At 43.6% G+C, this 24,616-nt stretch overlaps 1 protein-coding gene across 3 annotated transcripts; it reads right to left on the reverse strand.

Annotated features, from left to right (window-relative positions):
• Positions 1 to 3,315: 3,315 nt before the first annotated feature.
• On the reverse strand, positions 3,316 to 24,057 carry LOC144104343 (receptor-type tyrosine-protein phosphatase delta-like). Of its 3 annotated transcripts, XM_077637283.1 has the most exons (11): positions 23,858 to 24,051; positions 21,206 to 21,278; positions 19,000 to 19,299; positions 16,120 to 16,404; positions 13,176 to 13,478; positions 12,065 to 12,349; positions 8,423 to 8,722; positions 6,658 to 6,957; positions 5,870 to 6,157; positions 5,239 to 5,353; positions 3,316 to 4,938 (listed from the first exon to the last, which is right to left on the reverse strand). In XM_077637283.1, the coding sequence occupies exons 1-11, from the start codon at positions 23,981 to 23,983 to the stop codon at positions 4,869 to 4,871; spliced, it is 2,445 nt and encodes an 814-aa protein (XP_077493409.1). In that variant the 5' UTR covers positions 23,984 to 24,051; the 3' UTR covers positions 3,316 to 4,868. The 3 variants fall into 3 exon arrangements, with proteins under 3 accessions (XP_077493409.1, XP_077493410.1, XP_077493411.1); XM_077637284.1 differs by lacking the exon at positions 5,239 to 5,353 and having other exon boundaries at positions 3,338 to 4,938; positions 23,858 to 24,057; XM_077637285.1 differs by lacking the exon at positions 16,120 to 16,404 and having other exon boundaries at positions 4,761 to 4,938; positions 23,858 to 24,052.
• Between the last annotated feature and the right edge of the window lie 559 nt (positions 24,058 to 24,616).

A 24,616-nucleotide genomic window follows, 5' to 3' on the forward strand; every position in this document is an offset into this window, starting at 1 on the left:
TCACACCTTGCCACCATGGCAGCAGACAAGTTATAGATGGTCGATCGGGGTCAAGTGACTTTATGACGTCATCACAACTGGCCCACCGCGTTGTGAACAACCGGTCCCGCCATTGCAAGTTTTATCAAAATAATTACATTTAATACACTAAAACATTTCGGCGGAAAACAATACAGTAAAGAATATAATTACCCATTTGCGCATACATGAGCGCGTAGGCAGAATGTCGGCGAAAGAGAAGGAGTACCCGAGAAGGAGGAATTTTTAATGTCTTCGCATTCTACTATATAAAGTGTGTTAAAACTCGTCATAGAATATTTTTTATCAAAAACAGATGCGGAAAGCAAGCGTGACTTTGAAAGACCTTAAAACTCTTTTCCACATCTACACAGTTCATCGTGGGAAAGCGATAATAAAAATTTATTTGAATGAAACAAGAACATCAAGAAAAAAAAACAGCGCGACTTTTCAGAACCTACTCCATTCCTTCATCAGGTATGATTGCGAGTAAGTTCCAGCTTGCCTTTTTAAGACTTCTTCGAATGTTTTCTTTTGGGTCGTTACCCTGTTTTAGTGATCCTTTGAAAAACATTTTCATTGTTCTGGAGGGCAGGTATATTTTGGACATTTAGTACTGTTCCTAGAATTACATGATATCAACCATGCGACATATATTGAAATGAAGCTTTCTGTCGCGGTGCGGTAGACTATTATTTTAGAAGGATTTGGGCTGCTGGCAGTCACAAAATTTTCACCTGTAATGTCACAGTGGATGTTGCGTCTTCACTTCGTTTTCGTACTGATGCGAAAACATTGTAGGACCAGCTTTTAGGTGTCATCTTAGTTGTAGTGATGCTTTATGCTATATGTGTCCATTTATGCACCAGCCAGATTAATTGTTTCCAATAATTTGAAGCAGTTCTAGCAAAAGTTTCCAGACGAACAATCTGAATTTTTTTTTATGTCTGGGTAGCGTTTTAGTTAAAACATTTTTCTTAAACTGATATTTTTGAGCAATTTCCTTTGAAACTATAGCAACCTCGTTGAAAAGGTTCAGATAATGAATACAGGATGGCGCTTGCTTCACATGAGCACTGATTTGAAGTTTTCATCTTGAATTAGCTGACGTGTTATTACTTATAACCAGTGAACACTCTATTAGATTATGTGACGGATCACGGGCAGTGAGAACTGAAACGCAATTTTTCTTCAGTTTTTAAGTACAATTCATACTCAAACAATGTTCGATGTACTCCGAAGAAAAAAGAAACAGTACTTGCTTATGACCGTCTCTTTTGGGCCAAGGAAAGCGACTGCTCGATCGTCACTCTCCCCGATGCAGTTCTTGACACAAATTGTACAATTGCAGCATTGTAGATATTCAACGCAGCTTCCCTCGTTAAACATACCTCAAGGCTGTATGTAACGCTGCCAATGCAAGGATTTTGAATTTTGTTTGCTCTGGAACAAATAGGAAGTAGATGCAGCTGCTATGAAGCCTAACTATCACCGCGCCATAAGAAAGCTAAAAAAAAGATATGATACCGCTGTTCTCCAAAGTTTTTGCATTGCAAAGATTTTGGATAGAATTAGGCTAAATTTTTTTGTGTTCTTTGCCTGGACGTGAGGTTAGCACGCTGAAGTGCATTTTTGTGATTGCAAAAAATATATTGGCTCTTGTGAAAAGCTCGGGAAGTACTGGTAAATAGCATATGTACGCATCACAAGCAGTTCAGGTAAAGAAAGTTAATGAAAGTTACTAAAGATAGCATAAAATTTTGTGCAAATGCAGGTACATCTGCCGTCGGGGGGCAGAGTTGTAAGCAACGCTAAAATGCGCGTAGTCTCGGCAGGTATGGCGTGTGACGCACACTAGCAGCGTACGGTTATGTGCTCTAGTGCGGAAGCACCCATACGCTCACCAACACCAACCAAGAATTTTGTCACCCTACGTACGTACGTAGTACGATCTGGTGCCGTTGCCTCGCAACCCGAGTTACAATCTGAGCTCACCTGAGTTACTCGAGTAACTCGGGTAAGTTTGGTCAAATTAACAGGAGCGTCGCGCCAGCTCGAGAAGTTCCTCTGAAAAAGCAACATGGGTGGCCCAATACCTACCCGTGGCTGTGATATACACAACCACCTGCCATAACAGTGGCGCATCTCGTAAGCGCTGCGTCTATGCGCTGGTAGTGGCACGATGACGCGCCGCTGTCTATGATTCTTAAGTAGAGAATGATAAATTTTGCACATATTGACGTTAACCCACCAAGTATAAGGCATATCCTTAAGGCTGCCTTAAGTGACACCTTCCAGTTGAGTGAACACCTGCTTTCGCAAGTCTAGTTGGTTCAACTGTGTTAAGCCTCTACCAGTTTTTCTTTTTCGGATGTATACTTTCGAAACCACAGAGCACCCTTCTGGACTGGGCTCAAGGGCGCGAGTTTGGATACGCCAAAATGGCAGCGGTTTGCATTTTCTGTGTAGGAGATCAACGACTAATGCCAAAATTACCTAGCTTAATCTACCTTCTAATTTAAGAATCTGCATCACATTGCTGATGCGGCGACAGATACGTACTAATGGGCTCCACAATGTTACGGTAACTCTTTGTGACCTAAATTTGTGAAATAATGATACGATCCACAAATTTTCCGTTACATGCTCGCGTTAGCAGCTCTGATTCTTGCCGTGATTGTGCTCTGCAAATTAAATTTATTACCGCAGGTCCTTTAGCATGTGCCAATGTCCAAGCACATGGGCTCTTTCCCTTTTACACTTTCAAAATGTGATCGCAGTACGGCGAACTCGAGATGGAAGCATCATTGTTAATGCTAAATCTAACTGGGGATTCGCACAGGCCAACCCATTCCTTGATTAAGCGACTTCGACGCACGGTACTTACCTAGAGCTTATGCTAGAGCGAGCCGGGAGCACTCACGTCGCCCATACGCGATAGAGCCTGCGACACTGCTTACACTCGCCTTCGCACGTAGGTTTTCTTAGAGCTAAATACAGCGAGACGCCAGGAAGAAGGTTTATAGGAGCTCATATGGCACAGAGCGAAGGAGCCATTGTTGGCGCCGTTTGTGATCTCCTGTTCGCGCCAAGCGCCAACACTGACGGTGCCGTCCACGGTCTCCTGTTCGCGCCGAGCGCGCTCAAGACCCGTGAGTCAGCCGGCGCCGCTTACGGCACAGCTGGGCGAACTATTACCTTAACCCAACGAGTCAGTTTTTACTCGCCTCACAGCCACCGCAGAGTGAGTCGGTCCCTGTCCTCCGCTCGTCGCGGAGCACACTGGAAGTTCAGATGCAATAAACTTTATTTTCTAAATGTTTCGTTCCCTTCTGTTTTCTTGTGTTTACGTAATTAAATCACGTAAATGCGAAGCCCGCCACGTCTACAGGTTCGTCGTCATATCCATTGGAATCCGCAGGTTTCAGGGCAGCCGTGGGAAGCCGCTCAGAAACCACTACCAATCAGCGAATGGAACTAGCGACCCACAACAGCTAGCTGCTTTGCCAATAACCTCGCTTCTGCAGTCGAGCTTAAAAAGTTGATCCGGAAGTTCCCCGAGTCTGCAACTTGAATTCAACAACAGTGGCACATTAGAAGGAGAGCGCCATAGGCATTGTGCAAGCGGCAGCACGTCAAAAAGCATCCTGCGAGTTCAGGAACAAAAGTGCATATAAATGACACATGAAAGTGCAGGAATCAACTTTACCCTTTTCGCTTGCTAAAGCTCAGAAAAAGAGAAGGCTGTACTGCACTCCGGTCCCGCTTTTTTATTTAGCGCGGTCGCATACACTCCTTACAGAAGCGTGTGACCAAGGCTAGGACACCCTCCAGTAAGATCATTCTGCAGCCTTTTAAGCCCTCTTCAGCAATATTCTGTTGACGACTCAAGGGGAGCCCGTTGTCTTCCAATAATGCTGCATTCAGACCTGGCACTAGCGGCGACGGTGACAGTGAAACGTTTATCCATGTTAAAACCTCCCTTAATCACATTCTTACAACAAGCAACGAGAAGCATGATGAAGGAAAAAGCTATCGTCGCCGAATGCCGATTTCTCTAACATTTCAACATACACATGTTAAATTCCAGCAACCAGTAGCGAACAAGAAAAAGAATGCCTTTTATGAAGCACTAGAGCGAATTCGGTGAGCTGTGTGCATACTTTTAAACGACAGATAATTAAATTGGCTCTGACAAAAACCGACAGTTTTCCGCGGGTATACGAAGAAATGCAATTAATCCTCTTATACCATTTCGTAACATTGAGTGTTTCCCACACTTCTCGATTTAATAGGCTCTGTGGATCAGCTACTGTTCTCTTCTCAGGTTAATGCAGCGCAGGTGTGGAGAACGTTGCCGGAATAAATTGCCATAAAACGCTGCTTCACAAATTAAATTGATTTGTTAGTAGCTAACCTTCAGCATTAGAGTGCCCTTCGATTCGCTTTCGCACTGCTTTTGCACCAAAACAAGTATAGCTCCTTAAGAGTCTGCTAATCATAGGGTGCAGTTTTTACAACACCTGCATAAATTTTTTTCTTGTTGTAGCATTCTTCGATCGTGGTTGCAGGTCATAGTTTATCATGACCTATCCCCATATTACTTGCATTATTTCTTCTTTGAGCTCATTTATGTTCCCGTTAATAATGATTACTATGAGGGGCGCTAAAACCATGGCACATTCTTTTCACACTGGAGTCCATGCGTTTGAATGAAAAAAAAAAGAATGCCTTTGAGCATCAGCTATGGTTTTACAGTTCTCCTACGGCCACATAAATATGCCTCGTTTATTGACGAGATGCAGAAATGCAAAAAGAGGACCAGTTTAGGACTTCCTGCTAAATATGACTTAGAGGTTGTCCACAAGCAAGCGACGTGGCTTAGGGATGTCTTCGAAGAGCAGCTCTTCTCCCGAGTTCCTGAGTGTTCAAACAACAAAAAATTCAATTTTTTATTGCACGTACAACAAAGGTAGCCGCTAGAAAAAAAATGCGCACTAGAAACACATTGCGTTATAACCTGACAAAAATTGTCGCAGCATTCCGGCCAACTCCACCAACAAGAAACATATCTCCAATAGCAAGAAAATTGTCTTGTAATTTGGCGCAATTCAGTGTTAACTATGGTCAGGATAGAACTAAAAAACACATTTGTCGAACTACGGGGCTGATGCCTATGAAGAAAGTGCGTTACAATGCCAGGAGATGCATGCTACGCACCTTGTTGGTGGGCACTGTTTATGTAGGACGTACGCGGCGATGATAAGGACCAATACTGCGCCACTTAGTGCCCCGATGAGAATCCTCGTTGTAGCAATTCCAGCCATACTGAGAGCTGAATAGGAAAAAAACATTCCACCATCAAGAAGATTAGAGCAATTTGGAAGTGGCTGTGCGACATCATTTAAGTGATGCTAAAGAGTACCTACGTAGTCCTTCCTGCCTCAGAGGCTTTATACGAAGACAGATGATTTTTGTTACCTTCATCGTTGCACGAACGCCCTAGAACACCAGATGAAACCTCTCAAATTCCTCCCTCAATGTCCATGTTAAAAAGTTGCAGCTAACCCATTTGTATGGCAAACAGTGAGTGCAGGGAGGCATTTCTACGCACAAATGAAGCACTATCTTTCCTTAAAAAATCTATCCTGCGAACGGAATTTTTCTTATGCTGTTTTTCACCGGTTCTTTCGAAAAATGACCCTGACGCTCTAGTACCAAGAAGAACAAGAATGCTAACTTCCACGCGGCAGCAATTTTTAGGCGCTTGTGAACCTAATATCCGGCATTTCTCATATATCTGTTAGATCCTTATCATTCATTTTTTATCAAAGAAAATGTGGTTACTCACTATCAGATTCCAGGGAGGAGACCGCCACTGATGCCACGGCTCCGCACTTCACTACGCCGTCGACGTCGTTGAAAGCGTAGACTGTCACATCAAACGAGGTGCCGGGAACCACTTCTGTGTAGTTGTAGGACAGGTGTGTAGTGGTCACGTGGAAGCGGGTGACGCCGTCACTGATGGTTAGGTTATATCCACTCAATGGTCCGTTGGAAATCAGCGGCTTCTCCCACTGCACCAGCATCCAGTCAGAACTGAGAGCGCCTATCGTCAGGTTCAGAGGTATGGATGGTGCTGCAAGTTTTTTTTGAAATTATCATTTTCAGGTGGCCAAGCAGTAGGTCAAGATGCTTGGCGAGAGCAAACTAATGTAGTCTATACTGCACACAAATAACATTACTGAAAAAACAATATGCTCTCCAGAGCTTCTGGTAAATTGCTTTGCAAAGATATACTGCAATTAAATGACAGTAATTAAATGGGTACAGACTGTCATTAATGATCCTCGGACAAGTCCGAACAATCAGGCCATCAGTATGCACCACTCATCAGAATAACCAATTTAACTTAACTGCTTGGTTTTATTAAGGTGTGTCACACGTAACTGGTTATTTGCAAAACTGCAGTGGCTCCGGATGCAGATCTTAATGCCATTCTCGCCTTTAAACTAGCTCCTATTCAGCGTGAGGCAGAGTCAGGCGACAATAAAAGAGTTCGCCCCGTGATTGCCTGCTGCTCGTTTTGTTATAGAAATTAGCATGAATTCGCAGTTATCTTCCGATCAGCCTCTGTACCTTCGAATTCCGTGTTGAACTCCACCGTGGTGTCTTGTCCACATGTGGTGTCATTGATGCAAGATGCTACAGTGACGTAGTAATGTTTCCAGACTTCCAAATCACTCATACTCAAATGGTACTCTGGTGTTGACGTCGTGCCAGATTCGTTGACTCTCACTGGTTTTGCGGTTGCGTCAAATCCATTGACTTTCACAATAAACTTCACGATGAGGTACCTTGGGTCGGACGGCTGTTTCCAGGACAAATGCACACTGCGGTCTTTTATATCACTCACTTCCACTCGCGGAGGCATTGGTCCTGCAACAGAATAGAGTAAGTTAGCTATTTCAGGCACCTGCAATGCAATCAAGTTCAAAAAAGGGCCGTAGTTGGCTCGATCTTCACAATATCTTTTCTTGATATGAAGTTTCTTCTGCTGATAAAGGAGTCCGACACGCTTTGTTAACTCCCTACCACTTATTTTCTTCGCTTATTGATGAGAGGCTGGATCAGTGCATGCGAGACAAATTTAAGAACTGCCTCTGCAAACTTCAAGCACTGAAGACAATCTTAGCGTGACAGCGTTAAGGATCTCGTGTTGCAGTAAATGAAGTGTCGTTGCCATTGACTCTGAGTGAAAGATGCACGAAAAATACCCAGAAAAGCAACCTAAGGGGTTGGTGGGCCACCTCCCATACAAAAATGCCCAATGGCCGGATATATAGGTATTTGGCCCATATAGCCATAAACCTTTCATGTATCCGTCTATAGCTGCAGTTTCAGGCGGATATATTTTTCTGTGAACAGCTGAAACAATTTTATGATTCCGAAGCTGTAGATCTAGTGGAGTAGATTTTTCAATAACTGACAAGCACCGCTTAGGGCACGTATAAACGGTCGTAAAAGGCCATAGACGGACATAGCTTTTTCTATAGACGCCCATAGGCCGTTTTATTATAGGCAACGTAACCTTGTGTCGTCATCACAACCTGCCCATCGGTATGTGAACAAACTGCCCTAGATGGCAGTTGTCAGTTCAAATAATGATTACACGCGAGATGTTGCCCGGGAAAAGCAACTTCTGTTTCACAAGGACCACCGATGGCACCAGCTGCAGTTGTAAGGCAGTGGCGCATTGCTTAACGTCTGCAGCACTGCGCTAGTTTTAGTATGAGGACTCCCCGGGATCTCCAAAATTTAAGCACAGAATCGCCAATTTTGCCACACAATCACCATTAACGTTATCGCGTCATATTCTTAAGGCCGAGCTTGATTTTCCGCTCCAATGTCTTCTAAAGTTTGAGTAAACATGCTCACAATTACAGTTAAAAGGTCATGTCAATTGCCTTGCTCCTCTGCCCTACCTGTAAAAAGTTCTAGAAATCAGCGCTTCAGAGCATTTAACGAGCCACCGTATATATCAGGAAACGGTCGCATAATTTTTTCATCTACTAAACAATTACGGAGTTTCAAGCTTGCCAGCAGATTTTTAAGCCACCTGCTGCATTTAGAAACACACCACCGCAAAGAATAAATGCCCATAGTGCATAGCTGAAGAATCCTGCATATAGGGGCTTAATAGATTAGTCGTCACCATTAAAAACCTGCGAATTTCAAGGTCCTCAGTCACATCGCCTCAGCTATTCACGATTACTCCATTCAGAACATGTATACTGCCCTGTAAGGCGCAAAGAACAAAGACGCGTAAGCATAAAATAGGTTGTGAATCTTCTTGAGTGCCCGTGAACCTAAATTACGGCTTGAATGATTCTTGCATACGTACCATTGCCAAAGGTTTGGAATTCGACTTCCGATACGGGGCTGTACACAGTTTCATTAGACTCGGCTACGTTGTAGGCTGTTATGGATGCGTGGAACCGATTGAACTCATGGGCAAAATGCATGCGGATCTCAGTGGAGTTTCCCGGGACCGTAAACGATGTGTTTTCTTTCTTGTCTTCGTTGTAGACCAGTAAGTGGTAGCCGTCAATAGGACCGTTAGGCTGATCCGGTCTTTCCCATGTGAAATGCGCATTCACATCACTCTCGATGACAACAGCGAAGTTTTCCACTCTTGACGGTGCTGAAACACGAGTGAAATAAAAGGCAGTAAGTGGCGAAACGGTTTTAGGCAACAAAAACGGAGATTGTTGTTTGGCGCAGTGCCCTCTTAAGAACGTTGACTGATCACAGGCATCAGCACTGAAGACAGTGTCAGTCTATTGCACATAATGCTCTTTTATTAAAGTATAGATAATTTACCGTAAACTACAACATACTGATCTTTTACTAAATCATAGCTAATCGTGCGTATACTGCTTATGTTTAACGCTTTGCCACATAATGATTAAAGAACTACATCGGCTGTTAAGCGATCGTGCTGTAAATAGAAGTGAATAAATATGCTGTAAAAGCGAATGCACATATATGGGAGTAGAAAGGAAGTAAGCGGTTCTCTAGCGCACCCCCTTTCATAAAAGGATGTGCACTGCAGAAGAGATTACTTAATTTTTATTCCTTTCTGTTGAGAGTTCACATAAAGATGCGGTCTTCACACAGGCCTCATCTTAAAACGACGACTAAATTCTCCAGGCAGATTGTCAGAAAGAAGTGAATTGAGGTGGCGTTCTTTTCACGCATCCGCCAAAAGATTTCGCAGGACAATAAAATATGTTACATGATAAAGAATAATCAAACTATGGCCACTACAAATGAAAAATTATGAGCGGATGGAGCATAGGCGCTGAACTGGCGTGTCAATTGCATTTTGTTTTAAGGGAGTGCTGAACACTGTTATGCGCAAACATGAAGCAGTGTGGGAACTGGTAGGGAACGAACATACTTCTCACTTAAATAATTGGATCATAAGGGGGTTTCGAAAGTATTGTAGGAGTTTTTAGCTTGCTGTGTTTTTTGTTCAGAAGCAACTCTGAAATAAGAGGAGGGGGGGCGAGCGTTTACAGGTGTTGACCAGTGCAACTCAGTTTTATAATTCGGAAGAGTAATACGCCTATTGAATTCTTCTCAGATTCACGTTATTTGCGATTGTAAAGTACTGAGAAACATCTTAAATAACAAGCGCGTTGAATTTACATCAGAAAGCGGCTTGTGTTTCAGAAATACCATGCATATGATGCCGTGCAGTGCACACTCTGATAAAATTAGAAAGGATACGCAAGCGAGTTCGGGTTCTGGCAGAATGCTCCCTTTTGACTGCTAGAAAATAAGTTCTTCCCGCGACACCTCCACCTCGCCCACAAAAGAATCGCTGCATTAGCACCGACGGCGTCAAGCTTCTCTTCAGTGCTTCAGGAGTGCCTAGGAGGCTTCAAAAATTAAAAACAAATACAGAGCAGGGTAGACAGCTGTCAGGTAGCCTCATCGTGCCCTTATTTTGTACGAGCAACAACGTTATAACTTAGTAATTGCGATTAGCTGTTGCTGTTTCCTGCAGGGTGCCATGGCGCTAGGCCCCTCTAGGGAAGGCTGACGCCAACCGTACATATTGGAGTGCACCTTTAAGGCGTATTACGGTTGTTCAGATCGAAGGCAAAGGTTCAGAATTTTCGTATTTAACATTCGCAGTTTTTACGACCCAGAGTTGGCGCCAAAAATGATTCAAAATGGCGACTTTAAGGAGGACAGCTCCCACGCGCAGCCTCGTTAAATTGACGCTTCTTCCTAAATTTTATTTCACGATTAATTCCGAGACCTTGTTTGACGTTGGCAGCGACATCATGTGGGCAAAACAGTCTCTCTTCCTGACAGTGCGCAGGAATAAATGACGGACGGGGAAGCAATCACCGTCTGGACTTTTAAATTGCCCGGAGCGCACTTTGCAGATAATTTGAAACCGATAACAAAGACTATGATAACATGTGAATGAGAAGACTACAAGCGTGGTTTATTGATTACACTACAGCCAAGTAACACGCAGCGATTGTCAATTTGGTAACGCTGCTGCTTAGGACCAATAAGTGAAGAACTTTTCAGTCTAGTCGCTCGGGTTTATTTGATAAAACTTGCACATTTCCGTTTATTCTGTCGAAAAATTGGTCTTTGAGGACAGGGAAGGGCTCAGTAATGTAAGACAGTTACTGCGTCATTTCCTTTCCTAACAGTTTGTTTCCAACCAATTTTAATAGCCACGGCTACTTTAAATGTATATAATGCTTTGTCTACATGTCTACTCTTCGAAGGCAAGAATAATGAGGTTTCTTGCTTCCCCACACCGTCTTTTCGTAGCAGTTTCGTGCCTTCTGCTCTGAGTTCTTCAACAGCGCTCGCAATACATATAATAAATACTAGAGCGTCATTACAATGTTATTTTTTTTATTCGACTATGTTCGATTCGTGCTAATCGCCCGCTTGCTTAACTTGATTGCAGCGAAAGCAAGGACATGGGGTCACAAAAGTAGGAGAAAAATCAATAATAAAATTTTAATAAAATCGCGACATCACTCTTCTCAATAGAGAACCAGGTGTCATAGCACAATACGCACAGGACTTAATTATTCCTCGAATTACTGGATCAATTATCCACTAAAGTGCTCGGCCTTTAAATGAGCCTATCATAGCTGTGTATGCTCGACGGCGTTTGTAAGCAAAGTGCGTCTTCTCGTATTTGCATTGGCCATTCTACTCTAGAAACATCATATGTTAGAAATAAAGGCTGGCTGTCGATAACTGGGCAGCCATGGGCTTCAACATGTTCAATAGGGTTTGGAAACCTCCTTCCCCCATGATTTCTTTGTATTGCTCGCTCCATTAAACTCAGGCAGCTCTTATACACCCCCCCTCCCCCCCCCCTATCGTGGAATCATTTTTGTTATAGCTTTCATAAGATACATTTTTAAAGCCAGAATATGATTACTATAGTTTCAAAAGTGCTGGCCAGCCACTAAGACAGAGGATAAAACACCTTGGCTCCGCCCATGCGAATCCATCTCAAAGTAGTTCGCGGCGCTACCGCAACGTGGAGTTTGATTTCGTAAAAATCCGCTACATACAGCGGTACTAAACATTGCACTTAAAAAAGGGCGTGTTTAAAAATTCATTAAGAGCGAGAGGTGAGCGATATGCTAAAATCTGAAAGCTTTTCTGTCTTGTCTATGATTGTTTTCAACTCTCCATACACATACACGCAGAAGCAAACACACATTGAACCGCATATATATATGTGTGTGTGCGCGCGTGTGTGTGTGTGTGTGTGTGTGTGTGTGTGTGTGTGTGTGTGTGTGTGTGTGTGTGCCTGCGTGTGCCTGCGTGTGCATGTGCGTGTGTGTGTGTGTGTGTGTGTGTGTGTGTGTGTGTGTGTGTGTGTGTGTGTGTGTGTGTGTGTGTGTGTGTGTGTGTGTGTGTGTGTGTGTGTGTGTGTGCGTGCGCGTGTGTGTGCGTGTGTGTGTAAACTAAAGACGGCAGTCACCTGCGGCATCCGTAGAAGCTAGAAGTACCGCTGGTTCGCTGCAGAAATTCTCAAGGCAGTTTTGAACAGAAACATTGTATCTTGTCCACGGCTTAAGGTCTGTTAAAATGTACTTCACAGTTTTTCCGCTACTTTCACCGTGCTCTTGAATGCTGTCGTGCTCATCACCAGATGGCAATACGCGCCAGGCTGACATCTTCCACACCGTAGAATTGACATCGGGAGCCCAGGCCAGCGAAAGGGTTTTATCACTTCTTTCCAAGAGCCTCAAATTTTCGGGAGGATCTGCGTGCCCAAGAAGAAAAAATCAGAATCAACAATCTTTAAAACGAAAAATTTCATTAATGTACAGCACATTCAAGAACGTTCTTTGTGTTTACAATTCTATTGTGAAGGAAAATAAAACTTAACTTTGAAATTTAACTGCTTACTTAGTAAACATTCCAGTTTACTTAGACTGGTTGTTGAGCTGACGAATGAATACGCACTGCACACGTTTACGTTCTGCGTATTGGTAATGTCCGCGCTGAAGGACTGCGGTCATCAATTTGACAGGCCAAAAACAATCTCGTGGCTAAATGGCTACCTGCGGTATCTCCAGACATATGAATATTATTGAGGTTAACGGAAGAATAGTGTGTATCTTCCGGAGAGAGACTTCATCCCGCATAATAATTCTCAGTGGTTGTGTATTTAACACAAACCAATACTAGATCAGCACGAAAGAATTGACTGAGAAATTGTTCCACTAGGCTTTTGTGCATACACCCTAAAGCAAAGCCCTCCGCAGCCACTACGATACTCTGTGTTCTGGAGTCAGTTATTCAGTACGCGATGTGCCGAACATCAGCGTTTCGTAGATTACTGGCATCGAGCATTAGGGTCTATCAGTGGGTGGTGTGGAGTTTTCAGTTGTGCGTTAACTGTTCATGATGATAGTACTGGCCATACTTTGATCAAGGTGCCCTCGAGAATTGCCAACCTTACTGCATTCTGGCACAATTAGAAGCATACTGTTTTTACTTTGCAGTGACAACTTGAGTTTCCGGTATCCCGACAGCTATCCAGTTCGCAAAAAAAGTCCTAATTGTTAGCGAGTATTTTTACTTACAGAGCCCTTCAGTGGAGACTTCAAACTTCGTAACTGTTCCGTTGAGATGCCGACCAGCAGAGTCCGTGCAGAAGGCTAGTACCGCACACTCGAATATCTCCTTTGGCTCTTCAAGAAATAGGAGCACCATACTAGAAGGACCTACGCTTTCAACTTGTTTTGAGACGTCAATACAGGAACTGATGCTTTCGCATGTAACGAAGAAGCCATCCACTCTCTTGGAGCTTTCCGGTGCATCCCATGCAACCTCCAAAATCGTTCCGTTTATGAGTTTGTAGCGCAAGTTTTGCACTGGTCCTGGGGCTACAGGAAAAAAAACAACGAATGTTTACTAAAAAAAGAGCCGTATTGTCAAAATCTTGAGTTACGCATAGTTAATATTAAAGAATCGTTAAAGGGCACTTAATTACGCCTGGGGTAATTGAAGCAATTGAATTTTTAAGTAGGTTAGCGTGAAGAAAAAGAAAAGGCATCTGCAAAGCGATGACCTAAATCGGTACCATGATATGTTTCTACACAAAACGCAGACATAACTGGTTCCGTGCCACGCATGATCAACACAGTCACTGAAGAAAATGCATGTTAAGGCTGTTTTAAAGCGAGGAATTTATGAATGGGAATAGGGGATATAATACCTCGCCTAAAAGAGAAGCCATCACATATCACCGATGGAAAGGACTACCTTATTCTTAATATGGTGGACTTCCACATCCAGCAATACGTGTCCATTTCAACTGATAACTCTTTGTCGTGTACAGCCGAAGTACGAAACCGCAAGCGGTAATGTGATCAACCAGTTTCACATTTTCATCTTCACTCCATATCTTTATTTAGGATGTGCCATAGATACCATATTTACTCGCGTAATTTGCGCACCACGAAATTTTTCAGACGCATTTCCGAAATCAAATTGGAGGGCGCTTAAGCTTCGCCCTTAAGAGTGGAACGTGACAGCGTGTTGCAGCACTGCATGAGAGTCCTCGGAACGCCATCGCCCGTTCGGCGCGACGCCTAGCCTGTTAGACAAATCGCTCTGCTACGTACCGTGAAACGGACGCGCGGAGCGGCAAACGACGTAGAAGCTCTGCCAGGCGCCTTGCCGAAACGCGCGGGACTCAAGTTGCAGTCGTAGTTCGTCGGAACATAGTTCTCGACAACCCGATGCCCCGAACGCCAGCATAGCGTCCGCGCCGAACGAACTGGCAGCAAGCCGCAAGCTTCGTGGTGAACGCGCTTTGGATGTGCGCTGCGTTGTTCGCCGCTCACCGCGTGATTCCTGCGTGCCCGCACGGCCCCGCTCTGCACCAACGAGACGAGCGGGAGGCGCTGCCGTCGCGCGCTATCTGTTGGGGTAGTGGCGTACGTTGCAAGGAGGAAGAGGAGGATTAGGAGGAGGGATTTTTCGCGCACGGCTAACGCCGCCGACGACGCTGGCTTTTCTGCGACACGAGTTCCTTAATGCTATCGCGTTAAAAATGGTAGGGTTTCAACATCGTTAAACCAAACATGGCCTGCGAAAGCACTCAGGCAACACTGCCTCAAAGGCAACCACAAGCCCGATCTTATCTTCCGCCACCATTCTTTCGTTCCGCAGCCCCCCGTGCTAACGACTACGCTACTTCCTGCCAACGCATATGTGGCTCTCCTTGTCCAGGACGCTGGAGAGTGTTCGCTGAAATGCGTCGGATCAGACTGATGCTTTCGAAACACCCTCCAGTGTCTCCAGCATTTAAGATTCCCAAACAATGGTGTACTTACTCAACGCCTTATCATCCACACATCAGTGACACAAGCAGCAACAACGCGCTAAAAACTTTCGCCTCACCGCACTTTAGGTCAACAAAGTGCCCCCCTGAATTTTGATCGCCCGTTGTCTCGTTTGCCGCACACTGCTGGCTTGCTGATTGTATCGTTCCGCATTTATTGCTTTGATCTGCGCACAAGCCGTCATGCTGTCTCACGGGAAATTGCATAACGTTGGGCCTGGCGCGAGAGAAAATGCGTCTTATATTTGGTGCGAATTTTTTTTTCCAGCGAGGGGAAATAAGTAGTATATATTGCGCGTTATTTTGTAGAATTTTTATGACGTGTTCAGACACTTTCCGCATAATTTGTGCACCCCCATTTGGAAGCCTTCGTTTAAAGAAAAAAAGTGTCAAATCAAGAGAGTAAACACGGTAGTTTCTCACTTTAACTCGCGCTAGCCCAGTACGAAATCGACAAAAGGAACACCGTAATGCGGGAGAGTAATAGAAGGAGTGATTAATTATTGTATGACAATTATTTCAGCATTATCTGCACACGGGTTTAATTCACTAGTTTGTGCAAACCTGCCTTTTTCTGTCATGACTGAAAAGTTTTTGCTTCAAGAAGTAAAATAAGGACCATCTAATGGTCATTCATATGGGTCCAGCTGCGCATGCCGGCGTCACAGCGTTCTGCCGGAACTGTGAACCATTAGGAAATGATGTAGTCCATGCAGTGAGTCATAATTCGCGACGCTGGGGGCATATAAGATCGATTATTTTTCCAGAAGACATGAGTAGTACTGGTATTCACCTTGCACTTATAGTGGCGCCACGCGTGGCAAAGGGAATGCATGTACAGTATTAACTTGTTTAACGTGCCATAAATAGTGGTTTTCATGGCATATCGTCTGAAAAGTGCTCTTTTAACAATTATACCACTGCCTGCCCCTAAAGCCTCACTAATCAATGAGACAGGAAAGTTTCTTCCGACGCCGTAACATTGAAGTTCGTGCTTCAAATTTATCACATATCACATTCTTACATATTCTTGCGTAAAAATATTTAGGTAATAAACCCATTTGTTCATTACTACCAATTACATCACTTTAGTGAGCCTTGAGTTTTCCTGTACGAATTGTCAAGCGTTGTTCTCTTTTAAAACGAGGCTCTGACAAAAATATAAAAAGCTCACTCACGTGAAACATCCGTCACACCAGCCACAAATATCGGCTGGCTGCAGAAAATTCCACGGCAGTTCTGTATAGAAATGTTGTACTCAGTTGCTGGTTCAAGCTGCGTCACAGTGTGCTTCACAGTTAGTTCTTCTCCTTCCCCGTACTCTTCCTTGTGGGTTCCATTCCCATCCAGCTGGTCTGTTCGCTTGGTTACAACCTTCCACATGCTTGGCGTCGTATTAGCGGTCCATGTATATGTCAGGCTGGTGCTTGTGCGGCCAGAAAGAGCAACATGAATTGGAGGATCTGTGAAAAGTAGCGCGGTAAAAACACAAAGGCTTTTCTACTTGCAGGAAAAAAAAAGCGCAGCATAAATTAGTATATTATGTCGTCATTGTCTTGCGGTATCGTGGCGTGCTTCAAAAAAATATGCGAATATGTCAGGAGACTTTTCACAGCATGCTTATGTGTAGATGTATTCCATTAAGAGTCCTGAAAATTTGGACCGCACTTTCTGAACTGAATTTTGGATGAGCTTAGAAAAGCAGCAACCTCTGCACCACCTCAAAATGGAATGCGCTTGTCAAAATATATAGCAAAATATGGAAATGCGTTAACAAACCAGTTTGTGAAAGTAATTGACTACGCCAGCAAGTATAGTACTCATTTGCTCCCTTCACACCTTACTGCTGAGTCCCCCTCGTCTATGATTTAATTTTCTCTGGATCCCTGTTCATTTGCTAACGTGAGCATTGCCTTGAGCACGTGATTTCGTTAGGTCTAAGCCACAAAGTCCTGCATCCCGTTAGACCATCTTTGGTGGCTTACTGCTTTCCTCATTTTTCATTTCTCCGATTTGAGAGCGGAAATTTTGTCGTGATAAATGTATACTTTGACTGCGGGCGTGCACACGCCCTGCTTCTCTTCCTATTTATTTTAGTTTCGTAACTTGCTGTACTAGACCTTTAGCACCTCTCAAGCTAGCCTCGTAGATTTTCCTTCAAGGATAATTCCTGTATTTCACTGGGAAGAATAAGAACAAAAATTCTCAGATCGCGGGCAATCAACAGGGAAACTCGCCCTCCCGCACTATTTTAGCTCATGGAACTGTGGCCGCAATCCTACTCCCCAAACAGATTCCCCAAACGCAACAATAAGCAACGCACTATCATCCTTCGGAAACTTCAACAGAACCCTGTATATTTTCCCCGCCTTCCTTCCTCTTTCACTGGTGACTGATCCTCCACATTTCTCCGTGCACACATACGCCCCCCCCCCTCCCTACATACTGTATCTCTTCCTGCAATGCTTAGGACACCTCAGCTGCTCTAACTGCGGACTCGGTATAGAGGAACGCCATCACAGAGGAGAAAAGAGGGCTTCTAAGCCCACCCCGCTCCGGCACTGCCAGCCACGTGTCCCCACTACTGAGAACGCCCTTTAAGGTGGAGGGCTTCTCGAAATAAACATTTTTCCTTCTTCTCCTCCTCCAGCATCTGAAAACATAACAGTAGCTGTTTAATACTTTTCTATGGAGGCGCAAGCGTAACAGGAATTTTTCGACAGTGTTAGTATTCTATATATTTCCGTCCTCTGTGATATGTTATACAACCTTCCGCTATCCCTGTCTTCCGCTCTAGCTTACCGAAATCAGTCAAAAAGAGAGAATAAGGGGATCAGCATAAATCCGGAGAAGGGAAAAAGAAGAGGAGAGTAGGGCGAGAGCATTATAATGCATTCATTAAAATGTGTATCGAGAAGTATTAGAGATGGCGTGAAAACGTTATGCTCTGATTTTTTGTTGTCGATAAATAAATTTTAATTTATGATCACAGGTGCTTGCAGCTAGCCGAGAATTGATTTCCTCTTGACTATGACTTCTCGTTAAGCCCACATTTGTGCCGCTTCAAGTGGCCTAGCGATTTTTATTTCCTTATTTCTTTAAACACATTGCTAACCCCATTTTGCACTGTGGCAGGAAGGCGTAGTTGAATTAACAGGAACATTCAAATTGTCAGCATGTTAAGAAACAACAAGCGGCAGTATGCAAATTCAACAAATCTTTGACGCAAACCATGAAATAGCACATCAAACAAGGTTAATTCCGGTAGCATTACACAAAGAATAACAAAGTTCGAAAAACAATGCTGCTTGTTAAAATATACAGAGGCAAATACAATGATCATACATTACAAATGTACGACCATGGTATAGGTAGCTTATTTTTCTTTATTTGGAATTAATCGTTTTGAGCATGAAAAAAAAACCAACTAAATAAGCATGCGTACAATAACAAAACAGATGCGCTCAGAAAATGATTATGTAACAACAAGATTTGTTGTCAATACCAATGTTAAGTTTGCTCAGTAATTGACTATTATAGTAATGCATGGACTGAGGCTGTTCCACTCTCTAAGTGCTAATTGGGAACATTAATATTTGAACCAGTCAGTATTGAAATGGGGCTCACTTGACCCATGTTATTGTTTACGACGCGTTGCTTTTGCCTGGGAAAGCGAAATATATTTAGCACGGTCCAATTTTAGGTCTCCAATAATTATTTGAAATATTAGTTTCATCCGCACGAGTTTAGCTTTGATTACTTAAATATAATTCCGACTGATTTTTTCTGAACTGCTTCAAGTTAAGAACTAAATTCAAAGACTACGGCGACTTAATAAAATTCCGGGTTAACAGGCAGTTTTTCTTACCTACTAGGCTGAATGCTACACGCAAACGATTTTAGCGTTTGACAACAAATATGTATATATCATGTTCTAATACACGAGCCACAATTCGGATCTCTAAGGGCTGAGGCCACAAAATTCTTAATGACAATGACATTTATGACAGTGCAATGAGGGCTTTCAGGACCATGCCTTACTTTCTGCTCCGACTCACCGATGTTGCCAGTTGATACAGTAAACTTAGCAGAGGACCCATTTACTGATTTCCCGGTTTCAGTGCTGACGGCGAGTAGATTACAGTCGAATGTAGCCAACGGTGTTTCCAGTGGCACAGTGACTTGTGTTAACAATCTTCCGCCTTCAATTAATTGCGATACCTGGCGCCCTGTGTCGGCATCTTTGCACTCAACTATGTAGCTATGTAGATTTATTAAGTCCTCTGGTGTTTCCCAAGTGAGCTGCACGTCAACTCCGTTTATGATCTTGTGCTCCAAATCTTGGAATAGCCCAGGACCTACAAAAGAAAATGACAGTTGGCAAAATGCAAGGAATTTGAATTGGTTGAATAAAAATCTTCTTATAGGAAATTGAAACCACGACTAATGTTTTGATGACACTGACGCGCTTCTAAATAATAGTGCATTGATTGAATTGGAAAGGGAAAGAACATATTATTATATACGACGCAAATTTTATGCTTCCTCATAGAACTAGCACTTAGCGCGCTACTTAGCAAAATTTGATAGTCCTTTATACATACAAACTGTTTCAGTGAGGAAGATAGAGAATTTCTTTTAAAACGGGCTTTTTGAGGTATCGACATGTCTTCTGCTGCATTATTATATCACTGTTGCCTGACGTGAGAGAACAGATCAATCATGTTAACTAATATAAAATTGCTAACTTTTTGAATATTGGTTAGATGGCTAGTTATGATTAGCGAGTTTTCTCTTGCCGTTAGTGATAACCACAACAGTATTTAGAATTAACAAAAAGTGGTCGCCTACGGCGCCTTGCCTCAATGAATTTTGGCTTCTGGCGGCACATCTCAGCCATCACGCGTCGTTGGCGCGCGCACAGAAAAGCCCACCAGTGAACGTCACTCCAAAGCATGCGTGTCACGGGACCCTCACTGTCCCGTTTACTATAGAGCAGGGAGGATGGGTCAGGTGGCGCGTTCGCCACGGAGTGACGTAGACTCCATAGAGGTTGTAGAGCGCGCGGCACGAGACGCGCAATACTTGACACGGGCGAGCTAAGGCCAAAATCTGTTAGGCTTCGACGTCGAAAGCGATTGCATTTTTGGTATTCAATAAAGTGATACAGGTGTTGATAACACTCAGATAAACCTCGCTAAAGAGAAATAGGCGATTGACTGAAATACTTTTAAAATGTGCTATTAAAATTAGTTAATCAGCATACTACTTAACATGTTTCGCATGTTTCCGGATGTCCACAAAACATATATCCGCTGAAGCCACTACTCAACACTTCAAAAATCATATTTGTTTAAAATTTTGTTAGGCTTCCCTGAAACAGCGTTCTGTATCCTCGTAGTTTTCAAGCCACACTTATGCCTATACGCTTTTGCAAAAAGCAGAATTGTAATCACGTCATCTTGAGATTTAAAAAGAAACCTTAAAAAACATCAATGGTGATGCTCAAGCATTGAAATTATTTTAAAAAAGTTTCTTTTGGCATCAAATTCCACGCGTGAATCCTACAACTTCGCCAAAAATCTCTCTCACTGCTCTATTAGTTTTCAAGAAAGTATGTGTTGAATTATTTTGAATGCCTTCATTCACCACAGCAATGTCACGAGGTTAAAGTGCAGTTCATCTCAGTGATGTTTAGCCGCCTCAAAAATTTAGTCCATAAGTAGCACACTTACTAGAAGTAAACAAAAAATTAGCTGTGGTTTAAACTTTGGTTAACCCTGGTGATATGTAAAAGCTTCCTTTGCATGGCTACGTTCACAAACGCCACACACACACTGCTGAACGGATTGTCTGTAAATTGTCGATGAAATGCCCAATGTCCTTTGGGGCAGTTGCCGCCTGCCACGATGGGCGGATTGGGATGACGTCAGTAGGCCATATGACCTGCCACGTGACACCACATGACACACGTCACGTGACTGCACTGACGCTGCCCTCTTGAAAACCTAGGGTAGTGTAGAATCATGTTAAAGTTTACACGGCACATTTTCACAACAGTAAGTGGGTGGGTGGTGGGGCAGTGGTGGTGGTCTCAAAGTGAACGCCTTTGAGGCCACGAATCGGGAGGAGCACTTAGTGACGTGTTCCTTCTGCCTTATAGCTGTTTACTGCGTGGGTTCCTGAATAAATTTGTTCAAATGTTTTGTGAAAACGCTGCGCGTGCTGTAGTTCGAGTTTTGACGTGTGAGATGTCCAACTTACTTGCCTCAGTGATGGAAACAGAGATTTCTTCGTCGAGGGCATCTGTAGCTTCGCTGGGCTCTTCAGACGCCATCTTTTAAAAAAACAAAACCACGTTTTCCTGCTGCTGAAAAACTTGTCAGCTTCCGGTTCCTTCTGCATAAGCGAAATAATGTGCGTGTGCGCCAAATAATATTCTTTCTATATACAGGGTGTTCCAACTAACTTTAGCCAAATTTTAAAAATGTGCCGCTGCACTCTATGACAACGCGACCAAGCACATGTTTCTGGCTATGGTATGGAACAAGTCACACTATTTTTGAATTGTGCTTAATTGCATATTTAGTCGAGATTAATTAACCAACCTCGCAAGCAATGAAGAGAGGCGAAAGAGTCCAACGAGAAAGTTGTAGAATGGTCCGCGAAACGTCCAATTGAACAGTTTCTAACTTTCCATCTATTACGTATAGTTTTTTTTTGCTCACTGCAGACGCCCGCGAAATACAAAAAATGCCACGTGACATGCCCGCTTGCGCGTCGCGGTTGCAGTGCGCTCGAACCTTAAGCGTAGGAACAAACAGATTATATACCCCGATGTGATGCCGCTTAAAAGGTGACAGGGCAGCAACGCCGCAGATGGCTGCGCGGATAGGCCAGCGGTATGCTTCTCTTGTGGCGCTTGATAGCGACAAGCAGACAGACACAGTCCTTATCGCTTGCGCAAATCGCATAGCCAACGCCTACGTCGCAGCCCTGTCACCTGTGTTAGCAGCAGCACACCGGACTAAATGATATGTTCGTTCCTACAAGGAACGTTTGAGAGCACTACAATCGCAGCGCGCAAGCGGGCATGTCTGGTGGTATTTTTTTTTGTACTTCGCGGTCATTTACAATGAGCGAAAAAAAGCCCATAGGTAATAGATGGAAACATAGAAACTGTTCAGTTGGACCATTCGCGGATCGGTCTACAACTTTTTTCTTTGGACTTTTCCACCTATCTTCGTTGCTTGCGATGTTGGTTAATTAATATTGACTAATTATCCAATTAAGCACAGTACAAGAATAGTGTGACTTACTACATGCAATAGCCAACAGCACGTATTTTGTCGTGCCGTCTTAGAGTGTCTAGGCGTATTTTAAAACGCTGGCTAAAGTTAGCTGGCACACCCTGTATAGCCGCACCTCCTACTTCGAAAAATTTAGCAGCTTCTATGAACTTTGTCAATATTTATAGCTGTTGTTTACACTTGAAACACTACAAAATGAGAACGAATTATTAATCGTGACAAAAGGCACATGTTTAAATTTTAAAACACTGTAAGTACCTAATTATAACAAAAACGCCAAGACTGGGCCAGAAAATTACGTACAGTGGACGCTCTATTAGTTCTTTAAATTAGGTGTATAGGTTGAGCGCAGTTCAGTTCCCAAGCTAGAACTGTGATTCGGTTAACAAAAAGTGCTAGGGCGTTACAATCAATAAAATGTTCCTAAAGGTTTTTTTTTTTGTTTTTCTGGCTTCCATGGATACACCGACCAAAGTCCTTAGGGTGCCATTTTTATTAGAACAATTCAGGAAATAACTCTAAGAACAAGCTTCTGATTTATTAAGACATGGTAATACAACTTTATTATATATATGGGCACAATGCAGCGCATCTGCCTTTTATTTTATGTTGCTGGTGATTGCCTTATTTTCCTTCCCTCACTCCGCCCTACGTGTGGACCGCAAAAAGATTTGAGATTCTAATAATTGATAGTGATAATGACTGCTTTAATTTTTCATGGCGCATTAACTCCTTCGTGTGCTATACATTTTGCATGAGCTCCCGTACGGCGATTTCTGCCATCGAGCTTTGAGTAGAACATGGAATGCGCGCACGAGGAACCCGAAATGGCTGTAAGCAGTACAATCTGATAATGTTTCATTATAAAGCGTGTTCCAGCGAGCCGCATGGCGCAATTCTTCGTACGTTACCTGTTTTAAAGTGGGAGACCCGTACGCACTTTAGTTCCGCATATCCAGTTGCGCTTTATGTTGAAAGACATTACAACTGCACCTCTTCCACCTGAGCTTTGTTCCACCAGGGATCGACAACTGAACACGGAACTTTCACATTCCTATTCCTCAGAACTGATCTACGGCACAGCGCCGACGTAGCCGGTGTCCTTACGCCTCTGGTAAGGCGCTTCAATGCGCGATATCTGGATAGCATCCCGTGCAGCACATTGGTGTCATTGTTGCTTCAGCAGCTCTCTGGGGTGCTTCAGCTCATCCCACTTAATAAAATCGAGAAGCAGAGTTACAGGCCTTGTGGTAATTATTATGGCGGATATGTGCCGACGTGCCAAATTACGCTGGAAACATGCAACTTTATTGTGACGCTGCGTAAGTGAGCGCAATACAGTGGAGCTCGAGGCAATATTTATCTTAGTCCTTCAGACTGCGCACGCATCAAAGCCAAGATCGCTACTCCAGAATGGGCTATTGAACGCATGCAATGATATCATCACCCCTCACCAAACCAGGCAGTGAAACACGCAGTTTCCTCCGCGGAACAACACTGCTGTTCCAGACAGAGCACTGCCAACGCCTTTGATTCGGGATTCCCTAGGCGGTTGCTCTTTTCGCATAGCCTCTAAGGAAGGCAAGAATGTATACTTTCCGCTCACCAATTCGGGCGCCACATCTTTGGAATTCACAACGAGAGTGCAAAAGGCTCCTATTATGAAGAAGATATGAGCTTGGGAACGTCGTGCAGTTAGACTAGACCAGCTTGCTCTCGCTACAACAGCCATCGTCACTTCTGCCGGCCCCAGGAGCTAGATTCCTCCGAGGACCTCTTATCTGCTGCGCAAAGGTAAGGGATGACGTCGGGACCGTGGCGATATCGCAAGGCTCCTGAAATGTGTGCCGTGCTTCCTGCACTCTGTACTGAAAACGCGGAGGCACACTTTTTGCGACTGTCGTCTGATAACGAAGTCAAGAGCAACGACGACAACAGAGTGCTAAAGATAAACAACACCTGGAGAGCCAGGACTTAAGTCTTTTTGCTCTTATTTCGCTCTCTCAGCATTTATAATAGCGCAAAAAAATGACTGGCAGACGCATTATAGACTAGATTGGCCGCTTTACCGGCCTTTATGTTTCTATCTAGAATGAGCAGTTTGTGTTTCCTGCACTTGACGCTGCGCCAGAAAGGTGCGCTACTCCAAAGCTAAAATTCAACACTGCTCCCTAAGCACAGAAGGCGGAGGTTTGCCATGATGAAAGAACCATTGCAATACTGTGGAAAATATTTTGGTGGGCAAATTGTTCTAATGTGCGCTTGAAAAAATATCGCGACTATATTTTGTCTTTCTTGAAGAAGGCTGCATTATACTGAATGATTTTTTTTCCAGTGCATTTCTACCGTGAGTGGCTGCTCTGTG

Source organism: Amblyomma americanum, chromosome 9 (genome assembly GCF_052857255.1).
Source record: "Amblyomma americanum isolate KBUSLIRL-KWMA chromosome 9, ASM5285725v1, whole genome shotgun sequence".
In the NCBI taxonomy this organism is placed as follows: domain Eukaryota; kingdom Metazoa; phylum Arthropoda; class Arachnida; order Ixodida; family Ixodidae; genus Amblyomma; species Amblyomma americanum.